We start from the raw sequence: 23,657 nt of genomic DNA, 5'->3' as shown, positions 1-23,657 counted from the left end.
GTTTGAGATTGCTGTTGTATTTTTTGCAGTTTTTGGTTGTTATCACAGAAAGAAAATACTGTTCCTTTATAAGCTAGTAGAGTAACTGTCGAGTCAAAACAATAAAATAAATAAAACATGATTTAACTCTTGTTAAATCATTGCACTACAATAAGATGAGAAATGTTGAGTTCATAGGGAAACCCAGAATATTTCTTTTGGTCTTACTAACACTACTCCTATCAACTGCATTACACACATATACTGCAGTGCATCAGTGAGATTTGTGCTTGTGACAGAAGGTACTATGCCAAATCCAACTGGGCTGATTAGTGCTTACAGGAGATTATAGAGCCGGGGCCTGTAACAATATCTTACAGACACATCAGCTTTTCTGACCTATCAACGTGTAAATGTGTGCTCACAATGAAACTGAGAATAGCTAATGAAGAACAAAGAACCAGTCCGAAATGTTATTTCAGAGGTTTAGCAGAAACAGACATGTTTTGGTGAGTATTAAGGCGTTTACTACTCCCGCTAATTGTCTAAGGATCCTTTTTATTGTCTGACCAAATGCAAGCAGGTGTGTGTGTGTGTGTGTGTGTGTGTGTGTGTGTGTGTGTGTGTGTTTAAGTGAAAGCAAAATCTGTTTGATTTGCTTTGTAAATGTAATTTTGTTTTTGAAGCAAATAGTTCTTAATAGTGCAGACTTTCCAAACCTGAAAAATCTTGATGCCCATTTCCAGTCTTCAAGTTAAATGTGCTTTGTCATGGTGATACATTGTTGGAAATCTATTTCTAATAGAGAAACCCTAGAATGAAAAACTAACTTGTCTGTTGCTTTTGACTGTGTGTAAGCATGTGAGCATTTTTCAGGTCACTTGAAGAAATAGCTACAAACTAGGCTGACATCCGCTTCCCAAAGGCAGATCCACACATGTGTATCTCCAAAAGGCCAAACATACTGTTGCTTACGGACACAGCATTATTCTGCTTGCTTTTATTGATTTGCTTCTCAACACTGAACAGACAATGAATCCATTTTAAAATGCCTTGCTTTTAAAACCAAAGCAGCTTTAAAGGGAACTTAAATTTTGGCTTGATGTCCTCATCAGCATCAAGTTAAAGAACAGCTGATATTAAACCCCCCAATTGTTTCCTCTGCCCTAAACAATTTATTACACTCCCTAAACTGAAGCCCAAGGATCTATCCATAAATGGCTGTCCTACACGTAAGATTCACTAAAACCCAGAGAGACAGGCTTGCCCAGGTGCTATGGTTGCTGAACTGGATTTCTGTGGTGACAGGCCTCATACTGTTTAGCCTGGGCCTTTTCCTAAAAGTGGAGATCAATAAGAGGATGGAGCTAATGGCTAAGCAGGATGTTCATTCTGTACCAGATATGCTAATTGCAGTGGGGCTGATAGCATGCATAATCAATTTTGTCGGAGGAAAGATCTGCTATGACTGTGTAGACACCAACAAGTTCTTGCGCTGGAAGCTTCTGATGCTCCCTTATATAATTTGCACATTCTTCTTCACCCTGTGTGTGCTGGTCGGCGCACTAATGTGCTACACCATGCATGGGGAACTGAAGGAATCACTAGCACTAGGCCTACAGGAGGCTATACGCTACTATAAAGATACGGATACACCGGGTCGCTGCTTCCTTAAAAGCACTGTTGACCTGCTGCAGATCCAACTCCAATGTTGCGGTAATAAAAACCACAGGGACTGGTTCCAGATTCAGTGGATTAGCACTCGCTACCTGGACATGTCCAAGCAGGAAGTGGTGGAGTAAGTAAGATGTTTTAATGATTGATATTGTACATAAGTATGCTTAAAAACATTGATTGGTTGTATAACTTCCATTTTGCGCAGCCGTTTCCGCAGCAACGTTGAAGGAAAGTACCTGGTTGATGGAGTACCTTTCAGCTGCTGTAACGTCAATTCACCTCGACCGTGTATTCAGTATCAAATCACTAACAACTCAGCTCACTTTAACTATGACTATAAGACAGAGGAGCTCAACTTATGGAATAAAGGCTGTCACCAGGCTTTGGTGGAATACTTCACCAACATAATGCACTCAATCGGCCTTATCGTGCTTCTCATCTGGCTCTTTGAGGTTGGTTTTGCATTTTCAATTAGGTATATGTGTATTATGTGCTTTCTTTGCATTTTCACTCAACCTTATATTCAATATATAACCTATATGAAGCCATGAACATCCAGTGGCCTTGTGTATAAGTCTCATGTAAATACTTGATTTTTGAGACACATAGGGGTCACAAAGGTGACCCCTTCACCTTTTTCAGTTTTGTTGTTGCGGCCTGATACAACAATTGTTAAAATTATTATTTTTGTTCTAATAATAATAATAATAAAATATTTTATCAACACTATACAACCAGAAAGTTGCACAAATACATTGTCAATTATATGCCTGTCTGAAAAGATGATGAGATTTGAAAACAGAGATAGACTTGCTGTTGCAGATATTAAGAAGTAGTAAATTCCATATGGGGCAGCGTAGCTTGAGATCCCATAGATATAATAGTCCCAAACGCATACGAGGAAGAACTAAGTTGAGTAAGGACATTGATTTGAGAGTTTGAAAAGGAGTATATGTTAGAAGTAGGTCAGAATAATATGAGTCATATTATGTAAAGCCTTATAAATGAAACGCAGGGTTTTATATTCAGTGTGCTGTTTAACAGGAAACCAGTGCAGCTGTTGAAGAACAGGAGCTATGTGGCCATTGTAGGAGTTCTATTGAGTATTTATACAGCTAAATTCTGCACCAACTGTAACTTGTGTAGGATTTTATGGTGTAGACCAAAAAAACAGCATTGCAGTAGTCTATGCGTGAGGCATGACATGACAAGAGCATGAACCATAATAGCGGCTCTCCTCATTGAGAGAACCTAGCAGAGGCGATTTATATTACAGATGTGATAAGCTCTTCAGGGATTTCAGTTTTACTACTGTTAAGTTTAAGATTCTCATTACTAATAAATTCTCAAAGATTAATTGTTCTCATTAATCTATGATTAAAGATCAGTTCCTTTGACCTCATGGCTTGGTTTTTGCTCTGATATGCACAGCCAGCTGTGAGGCCTTCTATAGAGAGGTGTGTAGCTTTCCAAATTCTCTCACACACACACACACACACACACACACACACACACACACACACACACACACACACACACACACACACACACACACACACACACACACACACACACACACACACACACACACACACACACACACACACACACACACACACACACACAGCTCATGATGCTTGCATGCATTTCTAAAACTCTGTTTTCACTTAGTCTGTACTAATCTACTGACTGGAGTAATCAGAAAAAATTATCTTAACAGTTGTAGTATCAGGCTGAAATTGAGGGGAAAAAAAAGTGAAGGGGGTTTAATACTTTTGAATGTCCTGTAATGCCATTTGTTTTCTAATAACAAAGAGGTTATCTAACAGCCTATTTCTACACATTCTCTCTCTATAATTACAGCTCTCTGTGCTCACTGGTGTCCGGTACTTACAGACAGCTCTGGAGAATGTGCTGCTTCAAGGAGATGCAGAATCTGAATCAGAAGGATGGCTGTTGGAAAACAGCTTTGCGGAAACTGCACGCTCTAGCTTCAACATGATAAAAAACCTGGGCAAGGGAAATCAGATTGAGGCTGAAAATGGGGACCCCAATGTAAACAGGCCATCCACAGCACACTATGGTCCTGACAATGTACCACCTAAGCAAATGCCTGTGGCCAGTTAACCGTATCCCTGTAATTTTTGTCCAAACTGTCACTATTATATTGAACAGCTTACAATGAGTTCTCCAATCTTATACCATTCCTATAAGCCCGAGAAGAAATTGTAACCCTAGACTTGGGCCGTGTGTAGACAGGACAGCATAAGAGACATTTTTATTATATTCAGTGGATAATAGGTAAGCACTCCTATAGGAACTAAACACAATGACAAAACTTATTAAAGATGATTTCACTTTTCAAATCATGACGAGAAAGTCAAAACTTTAAAGCAACCCATCAAAAATTTTAATGCAACATAAAGTCTTAAACTCACTCTGTGATCACACCTCAGTCTTACAGTTTGAAAGTTTTTTGGGAATGCCTACTATAGATATTTTTCATCAAATTTCTAATATTGTTACTTGCTTTAGAATTTAGATGCTGCTTCCTGGTGTTATATTTCATCAGCACAGATGCTGCAGTCTGTCATTGTTGCATGCAACATGGATGATTACGTAGAACAGCAATAATAATTGTATTTTATCTCAACCTGTGCCTAAAACTGAGTGGTGAACTTGGAAAGCTGGTGAGAAACTACCTCCAAAGCCTCTTGCGTTTAAATATTGCAACACTAATTTGAATATACTGCACTACTTAAATGCTTTTAATTAACATAAAAAAAGAGGGATTTTAATCCAGAAACCTTACTTTATATGACACTTTGGTAAAAATGGCAGTAACATATATCTACAGCTGTACAACAAAATATGCCAGTGACAGACAGTTATGTTGAAGTATTGAAATAAAAAGTATTAGGGACAGACCTACGAGAACAATTAAAGAGTGGAAATTCAGCACGATGAGGGGGGAGGATAAGGGAGGTTCTGAAGAGTCCAATTGTTACACGTACTGAACAGACTGTACAGCGGGAATGCTTTTGAATGGGTTGTGCATTGTTACCCTGCTGAAAACTGAAATAAAAATTTTACAACACTAGAAGCCTTTGTGGTCCTAATGAATAGTTAAAGGGATTTAAACGTTCATTTTAATTTTTACAATCTAATGACCTGGTTTATTTCAATTCTGCTGAATCCTGTCTTTACCTTTACAGCATTTTGCAGACACCTTTTTTTCAGAGCGACATACAATTATATCATTTATAAAACTGCAATTTTAACTTGCAATCTTCCAATCAGTCCAATGTCTTACCCACTTCGCTTGAATAATATACAGTTGGAAATGTAATTGCCTTTCAAAAAGTGCGTTTAGAAACTATTTATACATTAACGGATCTTTTTAGGAATTCTTAAACAATTCTGTAGTAAGGCAATTCATATAGAATGCAATATGGTGTCTAATACGGCATAATGTATGGGCCCCAAGATTAAGCACATGAGAATATTTTATAACAGTATTTTATTTAGCCAGAAAACGATTTTCAGCACTGTCAAGCAATGCAAACGAGCAACTGTAAAATTAAACCATTTAGGAGTTCAGCTTTAATTTTCCTGAAAGAACTGATGTGGAAATATAATAAGTAGTGAGAGAGTTTAACACAACCATGAATTTAAATATTACTTATTATAACATTACATTTATATATACCTTATAAACAGGTAGGTGTTATCAGTGTTTGCCTTTTCCCGAGCTTATCAACTTGGAACTGTTTGTGTAGTGCTGATTTCTCTTATATATTTGCTGCATTTTTATAGTAAAATATAATTTTTTATCATTTGTGTTTTATATACATACTTGTGTTATATGAGGAAAAACCTACACTGCACCAGAAGTAAACAGATTGGCAAAATAATGTGCCAAATGTACATATGTTTACATTAAGTATACTATATTCACAGTTATTTTGTTTTTGTTTTTGTTTTTTTAATAGAGTACAGAGAAAAGGTGACGTTCATATCTGAGGAGGATGATCACTGGGTGAGCAATTACACAAACAACAATGGAAAGCATTTTTTTTTTGCAAAAAGTGCATACGCAAGACAATAGAAAGCTGTCTCACTTTTTTTCATCTCTTGACACTCGTATACAACAGAGACGACTGAATTCTGGAAACAGCAATAGCTGTACAATAAACATTGTGTGTTTTCACCCCCACTTCACAGTAATACACTTCTGGATGCAAAGCTGGAATTAAGTGGAAAAAAAAACAATTATAATAATAATAATAATCCTGTGCTGCTGCAATTTTCAGTTTGAACTACTATTTTAAATGCTGAGAGAGAAAACATTGCTTTGCAAAAGCCCCCAGAGAATTTGTAAAATATTTTAAGAGTCCTCCTCCTGAGCTCAGAGCATCTGCCAATCAAAAGCGTACATGACACTGAGCACCTCCAGACTGCGGGCAATCTCCTCAAGGATGCAATGTTGCTGCCATAGCTGGTGCAGCTTCCTGTAGCGCTCTGGACACAGATGAAGCGGATTCCCACGGCTGCCACGACAGACAAGCAAATTACAAAAGTAATTATCAATAAGTAATTAATAAAGCAGATTTGTTCGAAGTAACGTTTATAAAACAATGATTATATAGTAAAAAAACAAAAAAAACAAATTGTATGTAAAAATTTGGATGTACTTTAGTTGAGGATCTGTTTCCCCGTATTCATCGAGGTAAGGAGCTGGATAGGTACTTCCACGTGTCCTGCTGGCCATCAGAACAATCTCACACTCTCTCACCCTGTCCATTAACAAAAAATCATGGTTTATTTCTCCTTTATCTTTCACAACCACTACAAATACACAAATTAGAATACCTTATTTCTTTAACAGCAAATAATTATTGTAAAGATACTAAAACCACAGACCACATCCTCCAGAGAAATGCATGTTAATGTGCCCTAACCTGAGGAACATGCCTACTCCGGCTCCACAAGTGGCAGCGTGGGCTGTGCAAGCTCCCACCTCTTCACCATCCAGCTGCACCTGACAGCATGGGCTCTGAGAGCACAGCATGACCCCACAGAACATACACAGTGTCGGGTGCTTTCGCTCATCATCCGAGGAGTTTGGACACCTGAAGGGAATAAAGATGTGAACTGCTTAATCTACATGCACATGTTTATTCAATGAAACAAATAATTGTGATGGTAATTATTTATTTTTTACTAAGCTAGCTATTAGCTATTTTTTTAATAATCATTCTAAAGTTTAATATAAACATGACCCAAAGCCTGTTGTGTTGTGCAAGGTTTGTCAGAGCACTGCTGCCACATGACTGTCTAATTAGATAACTACATGAATAGCCACTGTAAGCTGTGTAGGTAAATGTAATGTAAACTGTAAGTGTATACTTTATCTACAGATTGGTTACAAATTAAATCACAAATCCTGCGTAAATTTGTGTTAGACTACCAAAAGAAACATTAATCAAAGAATGATGGATGTAATAAACTGGACCTAATCCACACAAACAAAAAGCATAAAAAAATTACAAAGCTACCAGTTTTTCCATAATTTTTTCACCAGTCTGCACATATATGGGTTTCATGCTTGATATATTTGAATATTTTGTGCATATCATGAGTAATCAGACAATATGTTAAAGCAATGCACGTACTTAAAATGGCTGGCCTGGTTAAGCAGCACGCTGTAATCCTCTGGAAGGTCTATTAACCGGTTTCTCCTCCGTGGATACCTGTGTTAGTTTTGTTAAACAAAAGTTATGCCATGTTCCAGGTGTAAGAGAGAAAGTTAGGAACTGAAAAAAGTGAGCTAACCTGATGTTCATTTCTCCCTTTAGGATGTTTGATATGGATTTATTCCCACACCACCTGAAATATAATCACAGTTAAAATAAGAATGGACCAAGCTGCTGTCTATACTTTCACAGTGAAATAAATAAAAAAATACAGTAAACAGGAATATACTAGAGTGCCATACCACTGTATTAGGGATGTTGCGGTGTCCTGGTGGTCCTGGAAGAGCTGAAACAGGTTGCAGGGCAGAGCCAGGTAACTACACAAAAGGGGCAACTGATTTTCACAGGACACTGTGCAGGAGGAAGAGGAAGGGAAAGAGAGGAGAGATGAATAGAAATCATTCAATTGAAATTGTTTTGTGTTCATATTTGTTGAATGACTCAATTCACCTGCAGTACTTGACAGCTCTTCTGGAGCAGGCACTCCGGTAAGGCAATGAAAAAAAAGTGCTGCACAGCGCAGAAAGGGTAGAACACCTCTCTTTATTGTGTCTACAGTCACGGAAGCAGATACACCAGACTTCAGCCTGGGAAGAAAAAAAACAAAAACAACCATGAGTAATTAAATGATTGAATTTTTTTTTACAAGCAAGGCACTGCCAGCTCATGTAAATACTTGACAGCCTCACCCGTCTGTGTGCTGTGATACAGTAGACTGCAGGACTGCTGCTGCGCTGACCTCCTCCGCATCTCCTCCACCTACTGCTTCTGCACTCGAGTCTGGTCAAATGTACACGCAAAAGTTGAAAACACTCCTACAGACCGTGTAATACTTGATACCAGCTACTGATTTCAATCAACAATGTTAATCGAAAAGTTAATCAGTGTGTGTTTTTACCCTGTGATGATAGTAGGACCTGTACTATGTGGGCCATGGTGACTAGGTGCACTAGGTGGAGTTGATTATATGCAGAACTGATTGCTGAAGGCTGCAGGTCAACACTCTCCTCTTGGTACATCACTGGAACAGACAGAACTAACCCCACCTGTGGAATGACAACTTTATTCATGTAGTCTATTAGAAGTAGGGGTGTAATATTTCACAAAATTCACAGTTCAGTACGCACCACGGTTTTTAAGTCACGGTTCAGTTCAATTTTGGTACAGGTAGGGGGAAGAAATGCAAAACATAAAATTGCTTGTTGTTTTTTTTTTTTATTAGCGCAGTTTATTATAATTAATAAGTGGCAGCATTTTTCGTCCATGCACAAAACAAAATCTTTTTTACAAAGCACTACAAATTGTATTTCTGGTACAGAATGAGTAGCCACAGTGACACCGCGCTAACTCATTTTTTTAATACCCCTTGCTATGTTGTGTATGTTTTCAAGTTTAATAAAGTAATAATAAAAAAAAAAAAAAAAAAAAAAACAGTGACGCAACTCTCAAAATGCGAGGCAAAGACTAAAGCTTGCGTTCCACCTAACACGTTCTTGAGGCAACTCAGATTTTAACTATGTTCCGCACATAAAAAGGATTGCATGCGGTAAATATGTGCACCGAACCGAAAGCCCTGTACCAAAGCGGTTTGGTATAAATATGCGTACCGTTACACGCCTGATGAGAAATCGATAAAAAATTCAGTTAATAACTTTTAAAGTATATTGAAGATTGAATTAAAATTACAACATCCAAACATACTTTCTGTTTAACACTTACCAGAAGATTAAAGAAGTCTACTTCCAATATAGTGGGTGTATTTTCTGCATTAGGCACAGGCAACACCACTAGACAGAGAAAAATGACAGTACAGTTCTGTATTGATTAAAAAGAGCACTCCAATTCAAGTATCAATATCTCTACATTTCTGTACCATCACACACACACACACACACACACGCGCACAGAACATGCAGTTTTACCTGCTAGCATGTCTGTAAAATGCTTCTGAATAACATTTTGAGAACTCTTCATTCGCTGAATTGCAGAGAACTGTACCAGCGCTTTGAGTCCAGACAGCTGTAATATATATTTCACTTCCATTACTCTTCCATCATCACAACACAAAACACACAGAAACTACACACATGCATTCAGAAATGTCAGAGACAAACCTGTCTGTTCTGCAGAGATCCAAATAGAGCTTTTCCCTCCTCTTGTAGCATGTTTTCTGTAGAAAACACCAGTCAGGACATGCATGAAACCGGTCATGAAACAGTGAGGTCCAGGAAATAATATTCAGTAGTGCATACAAGGGATAATGGGAGGAATGAAGTGAAATGGAGGAGCTTCTCACCTGTAGCCTGAATGGTGTAGGCACAAGTGTTCCAGGTCATGACAGGCACGTGAGGGCACAGTTCATTGGGTGCTGTCTGCAAACCCACCCTGTGCACTGTAGTGGCACACACTACCAGCATTTCCATTATACTGCTTGAGTATTTTGGCCTAACAGAGACGAAGAACCATTTACATTCTTTAGTTGTGTCATGATGAATGTTGCATAAATAAACTGTTCATAAGAGAGCAAAGTAGGACTCACGGAGGCTGAACTCCAAAACTAAGGATTGACCTGAAGTCAGTCTGTGTGTCCTCTAACAACCCAGCTTCCTCTTTTCCTGTCCCAGTTATATTTTCTAAATACATAAACAATAACAAATTAAATTGTTTTAGATGAAATACATTTCACTGAGCTAGTACTCAAAACATTAGAAGCTTTTTACCAGCTCCTTGAAGGATTCTGAGTCCTTTGATCCGAGCGAGCACGTTTTGTATCCAACGAGGAAGAGTGAGAATCTGACCAATCATTTCAGCACTCTCACTAAACAGGAGGAAGAGAATTTAAATGACAGAGTGAGAGATACAGGTAATACCTCATGGTAACTATATGTAGGTCATTTTCACAACTGATCTAAAACATGCCACATTAGCAACCTTGATCATACAGACAAATGAATTCTAAATTGTGGGTTGTCTGTTTTATACACAAGTTCTGCCGTGCAGTTTTATTTAAAAATAAGAGATAATTCACCTATTCAAGCTTATGGATGTGTATTATTAATCACATGACATTTCTTCACATAAATTAACAGTCTATCTGAAGACTCTTTTGTAGGAACATATACACACACAGACAGACAGACAGACAGACAGACAGACAGACAGACAGATCTTCCCGTTGGGGGGAAAAACATTTGAAAAGGAAAGTACAATAGCAAAAATGCCTTTAGTAGAGAACAGAGTTGTCATACTAGTTAAGTTTGCTTAGCTCCATGGGAACAAGGGGGACCACAGTGTTACAGAGAGATTTGCAGAGTGGGCACATGTACTCTCCATTCTCCAGATCTATAATCAGCTCAGCATGTAGCCGGTTCCTAGTGGTGCTCTGTACCGCCTCAAAATATCTGCACAAAGAGAAAATGCAGAAACATCTGAGGTTTTGAAAGAAAAGTGAACACAAAAGCAGATTTGTGGGGAAAAAAAACTCTCAAATGGCATTATTTCTTTAACAAGCAAACATACTTTAATGGTGATACTTTTAATCATTCACTCACTTCTGCCAACAGGTGGCATGCATAACGTGCCCACAGCTTCCAGTGTGTATGCCCACAGCTAGATCAGGAGGCATGAACAATGGATAGGAGCTTTCTGTAGAACAAAACAAGTAATATTTTATACATTTATACAAGCAAACATCCTAAAACTGAAGGTGCATTCATGTGTCATTCGTGTCTTTACTAACCGTTTGGAGAGAGGGTTTTGCCCCTGCACTGGGTGAGAACTGTAGATCTCTGAACACAGGCAGTAAGAACCATGGCTGGAGCCTGAGCCTGTACCTCCTGTTCCTCTTGACACAGGATGCAAGTGAGCGTTTCCCAGTCAGCCTGACACACTCCGTGCTTAGGACCGACTGCCACACGGCTCTCCAGCGCCAATATGCTGCTGTACAAAATAGACACATTCAAATAAGCCTGTTTTTTCCCCCAACTACATCTATCATACTGCCAATCAATAGCGTCCCTGTAAAAAAACAGCAATATTCCCAGAGGTTAGGGCTACAAGACTACAATTTTAAAGGCTCCAAAACCAAGATTCATGATTACCAGCTGAAAATCTAAAATTACTTTGTAGCTCATTTACATCAAAATCTGAAATAAACAACAATACTGAAAATGTGTCCGGTGTCCAGGTTTTCTCGCTACTGTATTTTTATTTTTTTACCTCTCCATTGAGACCACTGACTCGCCCTGACTCCCACTCTCAGGCATATTATCATACAGCATCTTGTGAGTTTCAATAAAATTCTTCTGCATGGCAGACATCTGAGCCATGATCTTCTGTCTGTGAAGCTTAGCAGCCTCGGCCTTCCGTTTCCGCTCTGCCTTCTCTTTATCATGAATGCTCTGTACAAACACATCAAGGCACAGTACTGTGACAAAGCATCTTTTACATCACAAAATTATAGGCAGCAGATTTCAACCTAGAGCGCATCCTAAACTAAGATGTAATGACTGACTGACATGATAAATTTCAAATCTTTCAATATCTAAATAAAGCTAATTATAACAGAGAAATGTATTGCAATTAGGCCACAGAAATATCACTACCTCCTCTACCTTGGCCTGGTCTGCTGTATATGAAGGTGAGGGGATGGATTTCTCACGAAGGCACTTCACAATCTCAAACATCTGAAAAAATAAGAGGGTCAATGAACAGCACAGACACATGACTTCTGAATATTCAACTTAAAAAGAAGACTGTAATTTATTAGGTTATACCTGTAGTGTCCAACTTATCATGTCATTGTGAACTTCAAGAGAAGGTTGTGACTTCATTTTGGACAGAAAATTAAACAATGACTTGCCGTGGTCTGAGCCAACTTCTAGAAGGAAATGCACAAAAAGTAAAATTTAATTTTGTAGTCCCTGAAACATGCTATTGACCTGGCCCTGTCCACCCAGAGATAAACATACTCCGCGCTTTGAGACTGAAGTCAAATGTCACTTCTTCAACTGTACAGGCCTCCAACTGATTTTTTTCCTCTAGCAAAGCCTGGCCTACAAGATGCAATGCCTGGAGGACACACACGCACACAAAATATTTTTTTACACAGCAGAAACACTTGTACCAGTAACCAATACACACAACCATCAGTGCAAAACAGGAGAATAAGATAAAAGAAATGAGCTTTAGCATACCCTCTGGATCATGGCTTCGGTCCACAGAGCAGAACGCTCCTCAACTGCCCTCTGCAGCACTCTCCTCAGCACATGGATAAACACATCACAACATAGCAATTGCACTATGCTGGAGAAGGCCTGGGAGAAGGGAGGTGGTACTGGAGGCCTAAGAGCTGGAAAACGTAGACAAAAACAAAAAAGTAGTAACCAAAATTCCCTCTTGAGAATAACACTGGACTCTACGGGCAGTAGAAATGTCTAACCAAGTTAGTTACTGAAGAATATATTAAGATTAATACAAGACATTTTTAAGAATGAGGATTTGAATGTATTTTTTTGGTTTAGTGCAGTGTCCATACCTTTGTCACTCCCTTCCTGGGCCCTTCTCTTCTTCTGTGCATCTTCAGCCTGAAGGAAAGGTTGATACAAACATGCAACAAACATGATAAAACATTAATACAAATGGAGCATTAAAGTAGTAATTAAAAAGAAATACAATAAGATTGCAATGTACCTTGCTGTACTGTGATTTGGTGTAATGATAAAAGAAGGGGTTAAACTCCTTAAGACATTCCTTTTTTAATTCATATAAACCATGACCAGAAACTCCAGGTTTCCTGAACAAGGGTGCAAAGTAAAGAAATATAAAAAAAAAAAGATAAAAATAAAAAAGACTTTGTACAGGCCATTAAAAATATATATTTTTTTTATTTTTATGCGACTAACTTACCGGAATGTGGCAACGTTTGAGATAACGGTTTCAAGCCCAGTTTCCTGATTTTCCTACAATGAGAAAACGATGACATCATTCTAGATTAACTAAGATTCATAAAATATACAAACAGCTTATTTTTATTTGTTTAGTCACTTGACTAAATTTTTAAAGTGGTCAAATTGCTTACATTTTCAGGCAGGTTTTTAACCATGCTACTGTGTGCCATAGGTTCTATACACAGAAGATGAATCACTTCCCTCATCGTCACATCCTCTTTAGTTACATTACTGATCCCAGGGACGTACCGCTCACCTTTATAAACCAAACACCATAATTCAGAATTGTCTCTCTGCAAAAAAATGCTTGCGAAAGGAATCCATAACACTAATCTGCAGTAATGATAGACAAAATGAAAATGACTGTGGAAATATTGCAGCAATTATTTCCTTTTCAAAAGCATGTTGGCAATGTTTGGACTTGCCTGTGATGATAATCAACAAGGAGAGCATTTCTTCTGTCAATCTGTTCCACTGTTTTTGAAGCTCCTACCGAGAGAAAAAAAACATATCACAAATACAAATATTAGTACTATTAATTTCACAGTTTACAGTGTTTGCAGAGTTAAAATTTTACAGGACTTACATGGAGATTATGGTCACATGAAGTAAACATCTACATTTGTCCAAGTTTTCAAACTAATTTTACATTGCATACTAAGTGACTAATAAAATGTTTTTAAACAAACCTGATCTTTACTTGAGCAATTTCCATTAAATATCTCAAAGAGCTCAAATCTCTGTAGAATTAGCATGACAAAATGATTGGGGTCCATTTTGGAAGCAGCAATCTGTAGGCAAAAATATCCAATTTATATGTATAACATTTATTAGGTTTATGTTTTTTGCATATACTAAGGCATGCAGCAAAAAAATAAAGAAGCCTGAAACAAACCTGAAGCATAATGATGTCTTTGTCAAACATCTCATCTCTGCATTTCACATCCTGATAGTAGTAGACCTACACCGAAAAACAAATGTCACGATAACATTGGTCCATTTTAGGTTCGGAAAATTACAAATGTTGAAATTTGTTTCATTTATTCTGACTAATAAGGCACTGCTGAGTTTACTGTAAGTGGCGAGTTTCACACTGTGACTGAGTGCGACACTATGGTGTTAGTTTCCATGTTAGAAAATGCCATCTGTTCAAATCATGCTGATATCATTCAAATACAAATTTGTTTATGTTGTACATCATCTGACCTGGCTGACAAGGGAAAGGCCATTTCGGCGCCACATTTCCGCAGACACCTGAGCAGCTAGGACCACACAACGCAAAGGGAACTCAGCAAAGTAGGGGAAATCCATCTGCTCCTGAGAAGTTATACACAGCTCTATAGTAACTGTATGATAATGCAAGACATATTTAGAGGGTGGAACCTCACAAGATCTACTCACAGGATCCACAAAGTCAGGGAGGTATTTTACAGCTCCTGTTCGACACAAGAGGACATACAAACCTGCAACCAAATAGAAAATATAACTATGTTTAACTGACTGTTTTAAGAATTATTTTCATCGATTTTTATGACATTGGAAAACAGTTAATGTAATTAAACTACATCAATATAATCATCTGATTTTTCAGAAGCTCACCAGCTAAGAGTCTGGTAATGGGCAGGTGGATAGAGACAGGTTCTAGAGAGACTTTGTAAGAGCGAGTATGAAGAATATGCTTGCACATGTAGGAATCCGTGGGCTCGCTGTGGAAGGGCTGGTTGGTGCAGCACTGAAGCGCACGGTGGCACTCCTGAAAGGCTAGCAGTAAAAGTCTTTCCTGTAAAAGAAACATAGTTTTGCATAGTAAAAAATACTGTTTCTATAGAATATAATTATGTTAAACAAGGGTGAGCTAATTAAAGTCTTATCAATGCTTACATCAGAGGAACACCAGTCCTGAAACATGGACAGAATGTGGCGGAGTTGGATCTGAATTGTGAAACCTGCCTCCCATTCTGGCTCCACCTCAATGTGCTGACCAACCTGCCTTTTGACTTCCTCCATTCCCTAGTATGAGAAAATACATTTTGGTTGCAAAAGTCAAGCAACTCCTTAAGCTCTTATTTAAACTCATCTTTGATGACAAGTACCTGCATGCATTTCAGGAAACCTAAAAAAACTGTGAAACCTTCCAGGAACTTTTCTCTTAACTGTTCAGTCCATACTGTGGGTTTACTGATTAAAATGTACCTGGAAAAAAAATCCTCACAAAAATTACAAAATTATATGCAATTACATGTCTTTAATAATCTATAGTACACATACCCAAAGGCTTACTTGAGGTCATGGAATATCACTTGAACTCTGAAGAACTTGTCAGAATTATAGCCCTGAAAATAAAAGCGCTGGTTGATGTCTAGACGTTCCCTCAGCATCTCCATTACTGTGTCAATAATCACCTTTATCACACTGCCCTCTTCAATCAGCTGCCTGGCCTTCAGACAATAAAATCAAACAGAAAGAATATTCATTATTTAGGATTATTTTCATAGTTATTTTAAAATCTGTATCTCCCATGTAAACGTGTAACGCTTTTGTAATTTAATTACCAGAGTGGGAACAGTGAAGATTTGTACAGACAAGGCTGTAATGGAGATGTTCCGCTCATGGTCATCTCTAATGAAATCCTCTTGTAATTGCTTGTAATGCTGATGAAAGACGCATGAAAAAAACAAAGATAATACCAGGAGTCTTCCCAGGGTATTGTATTTTGATACTATGTTTATCAATGTGGGAATACAACAAACCTCTGTGAATTTCATGGCAAACTGCCTCTTGTATTCTGTTTCCATCATCAGGCTACAGAAAATCAACTCGTGGATAGCCTTGCGAGCTCCTAACAAAAACAAGAGATATGCAGATAGATTATTAGAAACAACTTAATTAAAATAATGTAGCATTCCGGTATGTTTTAGCTTAAAATGTCCCTTGTTGCATATGTTATTCTTTTTATATGTTCAAGTCTGCTTATTTTTTATAAATGGTGCCAATAATATTAAGACAACAATGTAGAGAAAAACATAAAATGCACAGTTTAGAAACTTGCCTTTGTAAAGTCTGGCATCATGCAACATGAGTCTGCTGATCAAACAAAGTTTACTGCTGTCAGCACTGGGCTCAAGAGCCACCTGGCAAAACACCTGTCTAAAGCCCACTGAGGATAGGGGAGGGGGGGTTTGGGGGTTGAGAGAGAGAGAGAGAGAGAGAGAGAGAGAGAGAGAGAGAGAGAGAGAGAGAGAGAGAGAGAGAGAGAGAATATTTAGAAAAGAAAAATAATTCAATGACCATTTACAAATATGGGTCTAAAAAAAAAAAAATAGTGGAACTGTATGTTCATTGGTTAAAACAAAGTTACTTTTTAGCTACAATTACCTTTAAAAAAACAACCATTGAACAATTTCAATTTCTTTCTCTGACACATCAGAGCACTTTTTTGCTTCCACAATAATGCTAAAAGTATGGTGTACCTGAGTAGCCAATGATCTGCTGTAACCAGGTACACAACCTAAGGGCAAAGGTCTGTTGAGCCATGACAGCTGAACGCAAGAGCTCCACTCGCAAGGGCTGCTGGGTAATATGTTCTGAGCTGGACTGAAAATACAATATAAAGAAAACTGTTAGATTGAAAATGCTGGTAGACTATGATTCTAAAACATTTATTTTTTTTACCTTTATAAGCTCTCTGACTTGTTCACAAGTTCTTAGGCTTCCTCTTTTGACAGCTCTGCGCCCCTGAATCACGGATGAAACAAAAACAAGATGTCCTCTATAAGACAATAAATTTTTTTTTGGCAGAGTTAACCTTTCACAGGCTTTTAAAAAGCAGTACATTTGCATGTAAATGTGCAGAATATAGTACCTCCTTGTCAATAAGAGCAGTATGTGCATGAGCTTCAGAGTGGTTACAGTTGATGGCCCTCTGAAGAGTGTAGATCACATGATCATATGAGTGGTGCTCATCATTGTAAAGCACACAGTAGTACATGCTATCCGTTGATCTAATGACAACAATAAATACAAGCGTGTTCAGGCAAAATTGATTTCCTCTTTGGATACTACATTTCTACAATGTCAGTCAACAGGCAGTAGTCATGTGTAAGTGACCCTGTAACTCAATCACTAAAAAGATCAATGGAGAAATGAATCATTTCGGAGAGTGAGATGCTTAAAGAATCCGGTTTTGCTGACCTAGGTTCCAACTCCACTGGAAGTTCATCCTCTTCTTCCCAGACCATTAGATCAGTAACATACTGAAACAGAACCTGGAACAGCACCTGAGCCCGTTCTTGAAGAGCTGCCTCCAACACACACTCGTCCTGAAAAATACACACAAAACAGCATCTTTTAATACGGCTTCCAGAAACCATATTGTACTGCAGAATTTTATCAAGACTTGACCATTACACCGATATGTGCTTCGGGAAAATCCCATCCCATTGTTGTTGCAATAGCGTCCACTTATTAGTCATTCATATACTGTACACGGGCATTTGCCAGGTCACAGATTAATATTTAGTGAGAAGGCCTGGGGTGCAGTCTGCTTAACAGTTCTTCCAAAAGGTGTTCCACTGCATTCTAGACAATAGTGTGCTTTTAACTTCATGGCAACAGTTTTGAGAAAACACCCCGCGATGTCCCACAAATTTTGTTTCCACAAACGTTTGGCTATTTAGTGTACGTGTCGTTTGAAGCATCTCTCAGTCAACAATTTATGAAGCAAATAACAACCCTCCATATACCCAAAATCTACAATTATACATAATACTCAGGTTAATAAGAGACTACATAAGCAGCTGAGATTTGTATGTAAGCCACTTCATATTCAACACAACAGCCCCTATATGAAAACCCTATACCCAATACCTACAACCGTGTTTGGGATTAAAATATTTCAAAGATAAACAGCCTACCATTTCTGCTGCTTGGGTCAGTGGATGCATGTTATGGATTAGATTATGCCTGCTCTGGTTGTAGAAAAATTACAAAAAGAGGACGTGCAGCGCTGCAGAAACCTGCTCTTTTCCAGGCATGTGTGACCATAATCTTATCACTGAGAGTCTAAGTGACATGGACACTGATTAAAACCTCCTATCAAAACAAGGTCTCTAAGGAAACACTCCTAACTATATGTCTATCACCACAGTTATGCTGAAGCCAAAAAACTTTCTTTTCCTTCCTTTAAACCCTAATAGCAGCTAAATTAAGACTATATGTAATGTGGTCCCAAAAGATTGTTCTTACCCCTCCACAAAAAAAAAAAAAACACGAATAATAGTCAGATAACATTTTCCTCTGCATGCATGATCTGCTATACATCAGATATGATTATAAAGCTTGTTAAGGATGCAGGCCTGTCCATGCGTCACACAGCCTGCTGTTTTCCCAGGCCAGCAAAGTACAGTGTGTTCTGCAATCATCTTTTGACCTCAGGGGAGGACTTTAGCTTATACAAAGCAACGGATGGAAAATATCTGTCCCAAGAACTGCCTTAACAAAGCCAAACAAGATTGAGCAAAAAAGGAGGCCTTACTGTTTCCATGGCTATGGAATCGTGTTGGGAGCAACAGGGGCCGTTCTTCCAGGCCTCCAAATCGCCACAGTCACAGAAGCCTCCTCCTGATGATGCATGCATCTAAGAGAAAAACAGATAGTAATTAATAAATCAGCAATATCAATTTTGAGCATGTAAAAGGGCCATTCATCAGATTTTGTAACCGACCTTGTAGCGGTGACTTTTGTGTACACTGTTCTGAAAGCAGTCCATACACAGCACGCAGGTAGGGTCTATTGCACAGTCCCTGCATACAAATCAAAGAAAACGTATACATGCATGTTGCTGCTTTATAGAAGAAAATGTTTGCATTAATTAACTACTCCTGGCTTGGACATAACCATACTCATTTTAAGATCTGATGCTTTATGATCACATTAATGCAGAAAGAAATTCTACTGAAAGACAATTTGAATAGTGTAGTTCATTAAACAAAAAAACCTCAACACTGCTTTGATTCCAAACACATTTCTAACACTCAATCTAGAAACTGAGCCTTTTTTTATCACCCATTTTCACATTTCTTTAAATGGTAAATTCAATGAAAATGTAAACCCCTCCAGCTCGAACCTGCAGGAGTAGACCGTCTCTCCCTCTTTAAAAACACGCCCACACAGCTGAGAGGTAGAGCCACCGCTTCTTTGTTGGAGTTTCTCTAGGCCGACACTAGGGTCCTCCCCAAACAGGAAGTAGCCCAAAGGCTGCAGGATGAGTTCCTGTACCCTTTCCTCTTCTTCCAGAGGCTGGGGTTCAGCCTGCAGGCAATAAATACGGGGGACCATCTCCGCCACATACTGGAGTATTGCAGACCGCCGATCTGATGCCTCCCACCATCTCTAAAGCAAGATATTTGTAAAAAAATATATAATAATAAATGTGTCTAACTTTCTGTGATGCATAACAATGTTGATCAAAAGTAACATTTTATTGTTTACCACATATAGATGGTACTGTGGTGGTACACTGAGGTATGCAGACAAATGGCAAGTGTGATACAAAAACTCGTGAAAAAAATCACGTGTTTATTAAAATACAAATAAAAGAATAAATCGCTAAAAAGAAACAAGCATATCTTTTGCTTTTTATTTCGCAGTATGAATTAAGCTGATTTTTTTGGTCATAAGTGCAAACACAAGGTGTGAGAGCAGGAGAGAGCTGACAGTCACAGGAAACAAACCCCACAGTACAGCTGATGCAGGTGATGAGAGACAAAGTATAGCTGCAGACCAAACAGTCTGTCTCTCATTGCCTGCCATGCATCCTATTTGGTCATACACATCACTTTTAATTGCTATTTCGACAATAGTTGCAATTTTAATATTATATGTATAGTAATGTAAATATGTATAGTAAAGGTATAGTATATGTAAATGAGCTGATTCATATCAGACAGATCCACGGCATCATATTTTCGGAAATCTACACAAAATCAACAGGCTTTTGCTTCTGTGTATATTAATTTAGAGAGTTTTTTTTTTTAAGTTTTTTTTTTTTTGTCTGTGTTAAAAAAAAGTGTTCAATCCATAATGCTGCTAAACTAAATAAAAAAATATACCTAGGACATGATTTCCTAGTTTTGTGTGTATATAGTTTTGTGTGTATATATTCTGTGTGTGTGTGTGTGTGTGTGTGTGTGTGTGTGTGTGTAATTAATATATATATATATATATATATATATATATATATATATATATATACACACACACACACATACATATACACACACACACACACACACACACACACACACACACACACACAGAATATATACACACAAAACTATATACACACAAAACTAGGAAATCACGTCCTAGGTATATTTTTTTTATTCAGTGAATATAAACTTATATGCGAACTTAGATTTCTGCTAGGGTTAGAGCTCCCATCCAAAAACGAAGCGCATAGACTGAGTTTGTACATGGATGGGAAAAAAAAAACCAGATAGATAAAATTATATATATATATATATATATATATATATATATATATATATATATATATATATATATATATATATATAATTTTATCTATCTGGTTTTTTTTTTCATCAGGAACTCTATATATACACATATATATATATATATATATATATATATATATATACACACACACACACACACACACACACACACACATATATATAATTTTATCTATCTGGGTTTTTTTTTTTTTTTAACCATGTACAAACTCACAGTCTATGCGCTTCGTTTTTGGATGGGAGCTCTAACCCTAGCAGAAATCTAAGTTCGCATTATGCAAATTACTATGTGTCAGCATTCCATGCAAACAGACAATGTAAATCACATCTCCATTATTATGATAGCACTCTTCCTGAATCCAAACTAATCAACACTGCTGTGTTTATATCTGTGGTGTTTATACATTAACGTGTAGCAGACGAATGACATTCCTCTTGTTTACTAATAGTGAAAGCACAAACTGCAATAAACAGGGAAATAATAAATTTGGCTGCAAACCAAAATAGAGAATTACGCTCCGAAAGAAAGAAGAGTATAAAGGATCCTAAAGCCAGGATTGCCAGAATATTGCTACAGCCAGAATATTGCTTATTGCAATATTAGGATTATTCTGTAAATGTGTACGATACCAATTTGACTGTTATTTACAGATACTGAGCTTTCACTTTTTTGACATTGCTGACAATGCACATTGGGCCTATTCGACTTCCTGTGGGGTTTTCTTTTTATGTGGCCAGTCAAACAGGCTGATAACAGAGCTCAATCATGAATACATGAAACTTATAATTATCTTAAGGTTTCATTAGCACAACTCTCTGACCAGCTGGCTATAATTTCTATACAATTCTTAATCATATAGTCATGTATTAAATGTATATCAATATACTTCATATACCCAGAAGAAAGAAACACTACCACATAATAACCCAATGCTGATCTGCTGCTTAAATGCTCAATCTATCTTTATAGCACCATGTACTAGTGTTCTTTAGCCCGGGTAAATGATGAAGCATGACTAGCTTGCTAGCCTGCTAATGTTACAGATGTTGCCATCTGAACCAGATTCAGGATAAAGTACATTCTCCAGCTCACTGCAGAAAAAACGTGTCGTATTTGTATAACGTGAACCAGCTATATGGGCTCACGGACTAGTTAAACATTTACGTGCACTATAGCAGGTTGACGTTAGCTGCCTGGGCAGCAGGCTAGTCGCTTACTGAAAGCAAAAGCAGAAAGAACAACAAGGCTGCAGAAACAACTTTGTGTCGCACGAACCAGCCTTATAACGCAAACAAACACCGCGCTGCTGTAAAAGAGAGACATTAACAACTAAGAGATGGTGTGGGAATCGCAACCAGCCTGAATTCTTACCGTACACAACTGGAGCGCGTTTACTGGATTTTCACCTTCCGCCATGTTGAGTCTGAGCGCCGTACCACGGCAACCGGCGCAGCCGCACCACGGCAACCGGCGCAGGCGCACCACGACAACCAGAGCAGCCGCACAACGCAATTAGAGCAGCCGCACAACGCAATTAGAGCAGCCGCACCTTGTAAGCAGAGCAGCCGCACCTTGTAAGCAGAGCAGCAGCACCATGCAACCAGAGCAGCCGCACTACTGATTTCAGAGGAGCACACCACTGCAACTAGAGCAGCTGCACTACTGCAACTAGAGCAGCTGCACTACTGCAACTACAGCAGCTGCACTACTGCAACAGAGCAACACACCACTGCAACAGAGCAACACACCACTGCAACAAGAGCAGCTGCACTACTGCAACCAAAGCAGCTGCAACATGAAGCCAGACCAGCCTTAACATGCAGCCAAAACAACCACACCACTGCACCCGAGCAGCCGCACCATGCAACCAGAGCAGCCGCACCATACATCCTGCAACTGCAGAAATCCAACATATAGTTTGAAAAAGTCCTCTGTAATAACTTTAAAATCATGGATAGCAAAAAATGCATACATGTCATAATAAAACAGAAATGTTTGGCTCTGAACAAAGAAAAAAACTATCTTGTAATTGTGTTTAAAAAGAAAAAAAAAAAAGAAAAATTCATATTTCATTGTATGTATTAAAGCGTTCTTGAAAATACTGAAAATATAATGGACTTAAGTTAAATGAAAAATAAATAAAAATTGTAATCTTTTGAAAAAAAAAAGTGTAGGGATTATTCATTATTGTTATTATTATTTTTTAAAAAGTCACTGTTTAACACATCTTGAATACAGGTGTACTAGCTAATTACATATGGTTTCTTTAATTTTTTTTTTTTGTTTATATTTATACAGTTTTCAGGTGTGCTTTGTCAAGAGTTCATTTATGAAATTTTTTTTTACCTTCTTAAAATTATTTTGCTTCGTGCAGATGAATATGCAGCGATATGACATTCCATCTGGTTTGCACTTAACCATAATTTGTTTTCCAAGAGGACGATGACCTTAAACACACTTCTAAGTTATGTCGGAGCTATTTGTCAAGAAGGCAATTGATGGAGTTCTGCATCAGCTGACCTAGCCTCCACAATTATCTGATCTAATCCAGTTGATATGGTATGGGATGAGTTGGACTGGAGAGTGAAGGAAAAGCAACCGACAAGCAAAAGGTGGCTACTGTGAAGAACATTCTGGGCTGTTTAACACGTTTCTTTTGATAACATAAATCCACATAAGTTCTTTCATAGTATGTCTTCAGTATTAATGTACTTCTTCTTTTGGCTTCTCCCATTAGGGGTCACCACAGTGGATCATCTGTCTC

General features: G+C 38.0%; 2 protein-coding genes across 14 annotated transcripts; one reads left to right on the top strand and one right to left on the bottom strand.

Moving 5' to 3' along the window:
* Positions 1 to 1,196: 1,196 nt before the first annotated feature.
* On the top strand, positions 1,197 to 4,759 carry prph2la (peripherin 2-like a; the record flags this gene model as incomplete). The annotated part of the gene is made up of 3 exons (XM_083544111.1): positions 1,197 to 1,777; positions 1,862 to 2,108; positions 3,520 to 4,759. 3 exons carry the CDS (start codon positions 1,197 to 1,199, stop codon positions 3,781 to 3,783), a joined length of 1,092 nt encoding a protein of 363 aa, XP_083400237.1. The 3' UTR covers positions 3,784 to 4,759.
* A 402-nt stretch (positions 4,760 to 5,161) lies between these two features.
* On the bottom strand, positions 5,162 to 22,685 carry ubr1 (ubiquitin protein ligase E3 component n-recognin 1). 13 transcript variants are annotated; one of them, XM_083544073.1, is made up of 48 exons: positions 22,580 to 22,685; positions 22,265 to 22,464; positions 19,485 to 19,750; positions 19,083 to 19,161; positions 18,894 to 18,995; positions 17,552 to 17,679; positions 17,223 to 17,361; positions 17,033 to 17,095; positions 16,831 to 16,954; positions 16,410 to 16,517; positions 16,111 to 16,199; positions 15,913 to 16,011; positions 15,641 to 15,798; positions 15,454 to 15,553; positions 15,242 to 15,370; positions 14,960 to 15,140; positions 14,762 to 14,823; positions 14,567 to 14,677; positions 14,256 to 14,321; positions 14,050 to 14,151; positions 13,786 to 13,849; positions 13,492 to 13,616; positions 13,320 to 13,372; positions 13,104 to 13,206; positions 12,949 to 12,997; positions 12,608 to 12,762; positions 12,383 to 12,482; positions 12,188 to 12,291; positions 12,017 to 12,097; positions 11,631 to 11,812; positions 11,152 to 11,351; positions 10,964 to 11,057; positions 10,661 to 10,813; positions 10,133 to 10,230; positions 9,952 to 10,045; positions 9,709 to 9,857; positions 9,527 to 9,582; positions 9,335 to 9,431; positions 9,132 to 9,199; positions 8,311 to 8,458; positions 8,102 to 8,192; positions 7,863 to 7,999; positions 7,655 to 7,763; positions 7,492 to 7,545; positions 7,332 to 7,409; positions 6,618 to 6,788; positions 6,351 to 6,452; positions 5,162 to 6,206 (listed from the first exon to the last, which is right to left on the bottom strand). In XM_083544073.1, exons 2-48 carry the CDS (start codon positions 22,307 to 22,309, stop codon positions 6,065 to 6,067), a joined length of 5,208 nt encoding a protein of 1,735 aa, XP_083400199.1. In that variant the 5' UTR covers positions 22,310 to 22,464; positions 22,580 to 22,685; the 3' UTR covers positions 5,162 to 6,064. The 13 variants fall into 13 exon arrangements, with proteins under 13 accessions (XP_083400199.1, XP_083400207.1, XP_083400201.1 ...); XM_083544081.1 differs by lacking the exon at positions 22,580 to 22,685 and having other exon boundaries at positions 14,567 to 14,671; positions 22,265 to 22,489; XM_083544075.1 differs by lacking the exon at positions 22,580 to 22,685 and having other exon boundaries at positions 11,152 to 11,348; positions 12,026 to 12,097; positions 12,188 to 12,288; positions 22,265 to 22,445.
* Positions 22,686 to 23,657: the final 972 nt, after the last annotated feature.

This window comes from Silurus aristotelis (genome assembly GCF_946808225.1).
Source record: "Silurus aristotelis genome assembly, chromosome: 6".
Classification (NCBI taxonomy): domain Eukaryota; kingdom Metazoa; phylum Chordata; class Actinopteri; order Siluriformes; family Siluridae; genus Silurus; species Silurus aristotelis.
The sequence above is the reverse complement of the archived record's forward strand: the minus strand, read 5'-3'. Positions and strand labels throughout refer to the sequence as shown.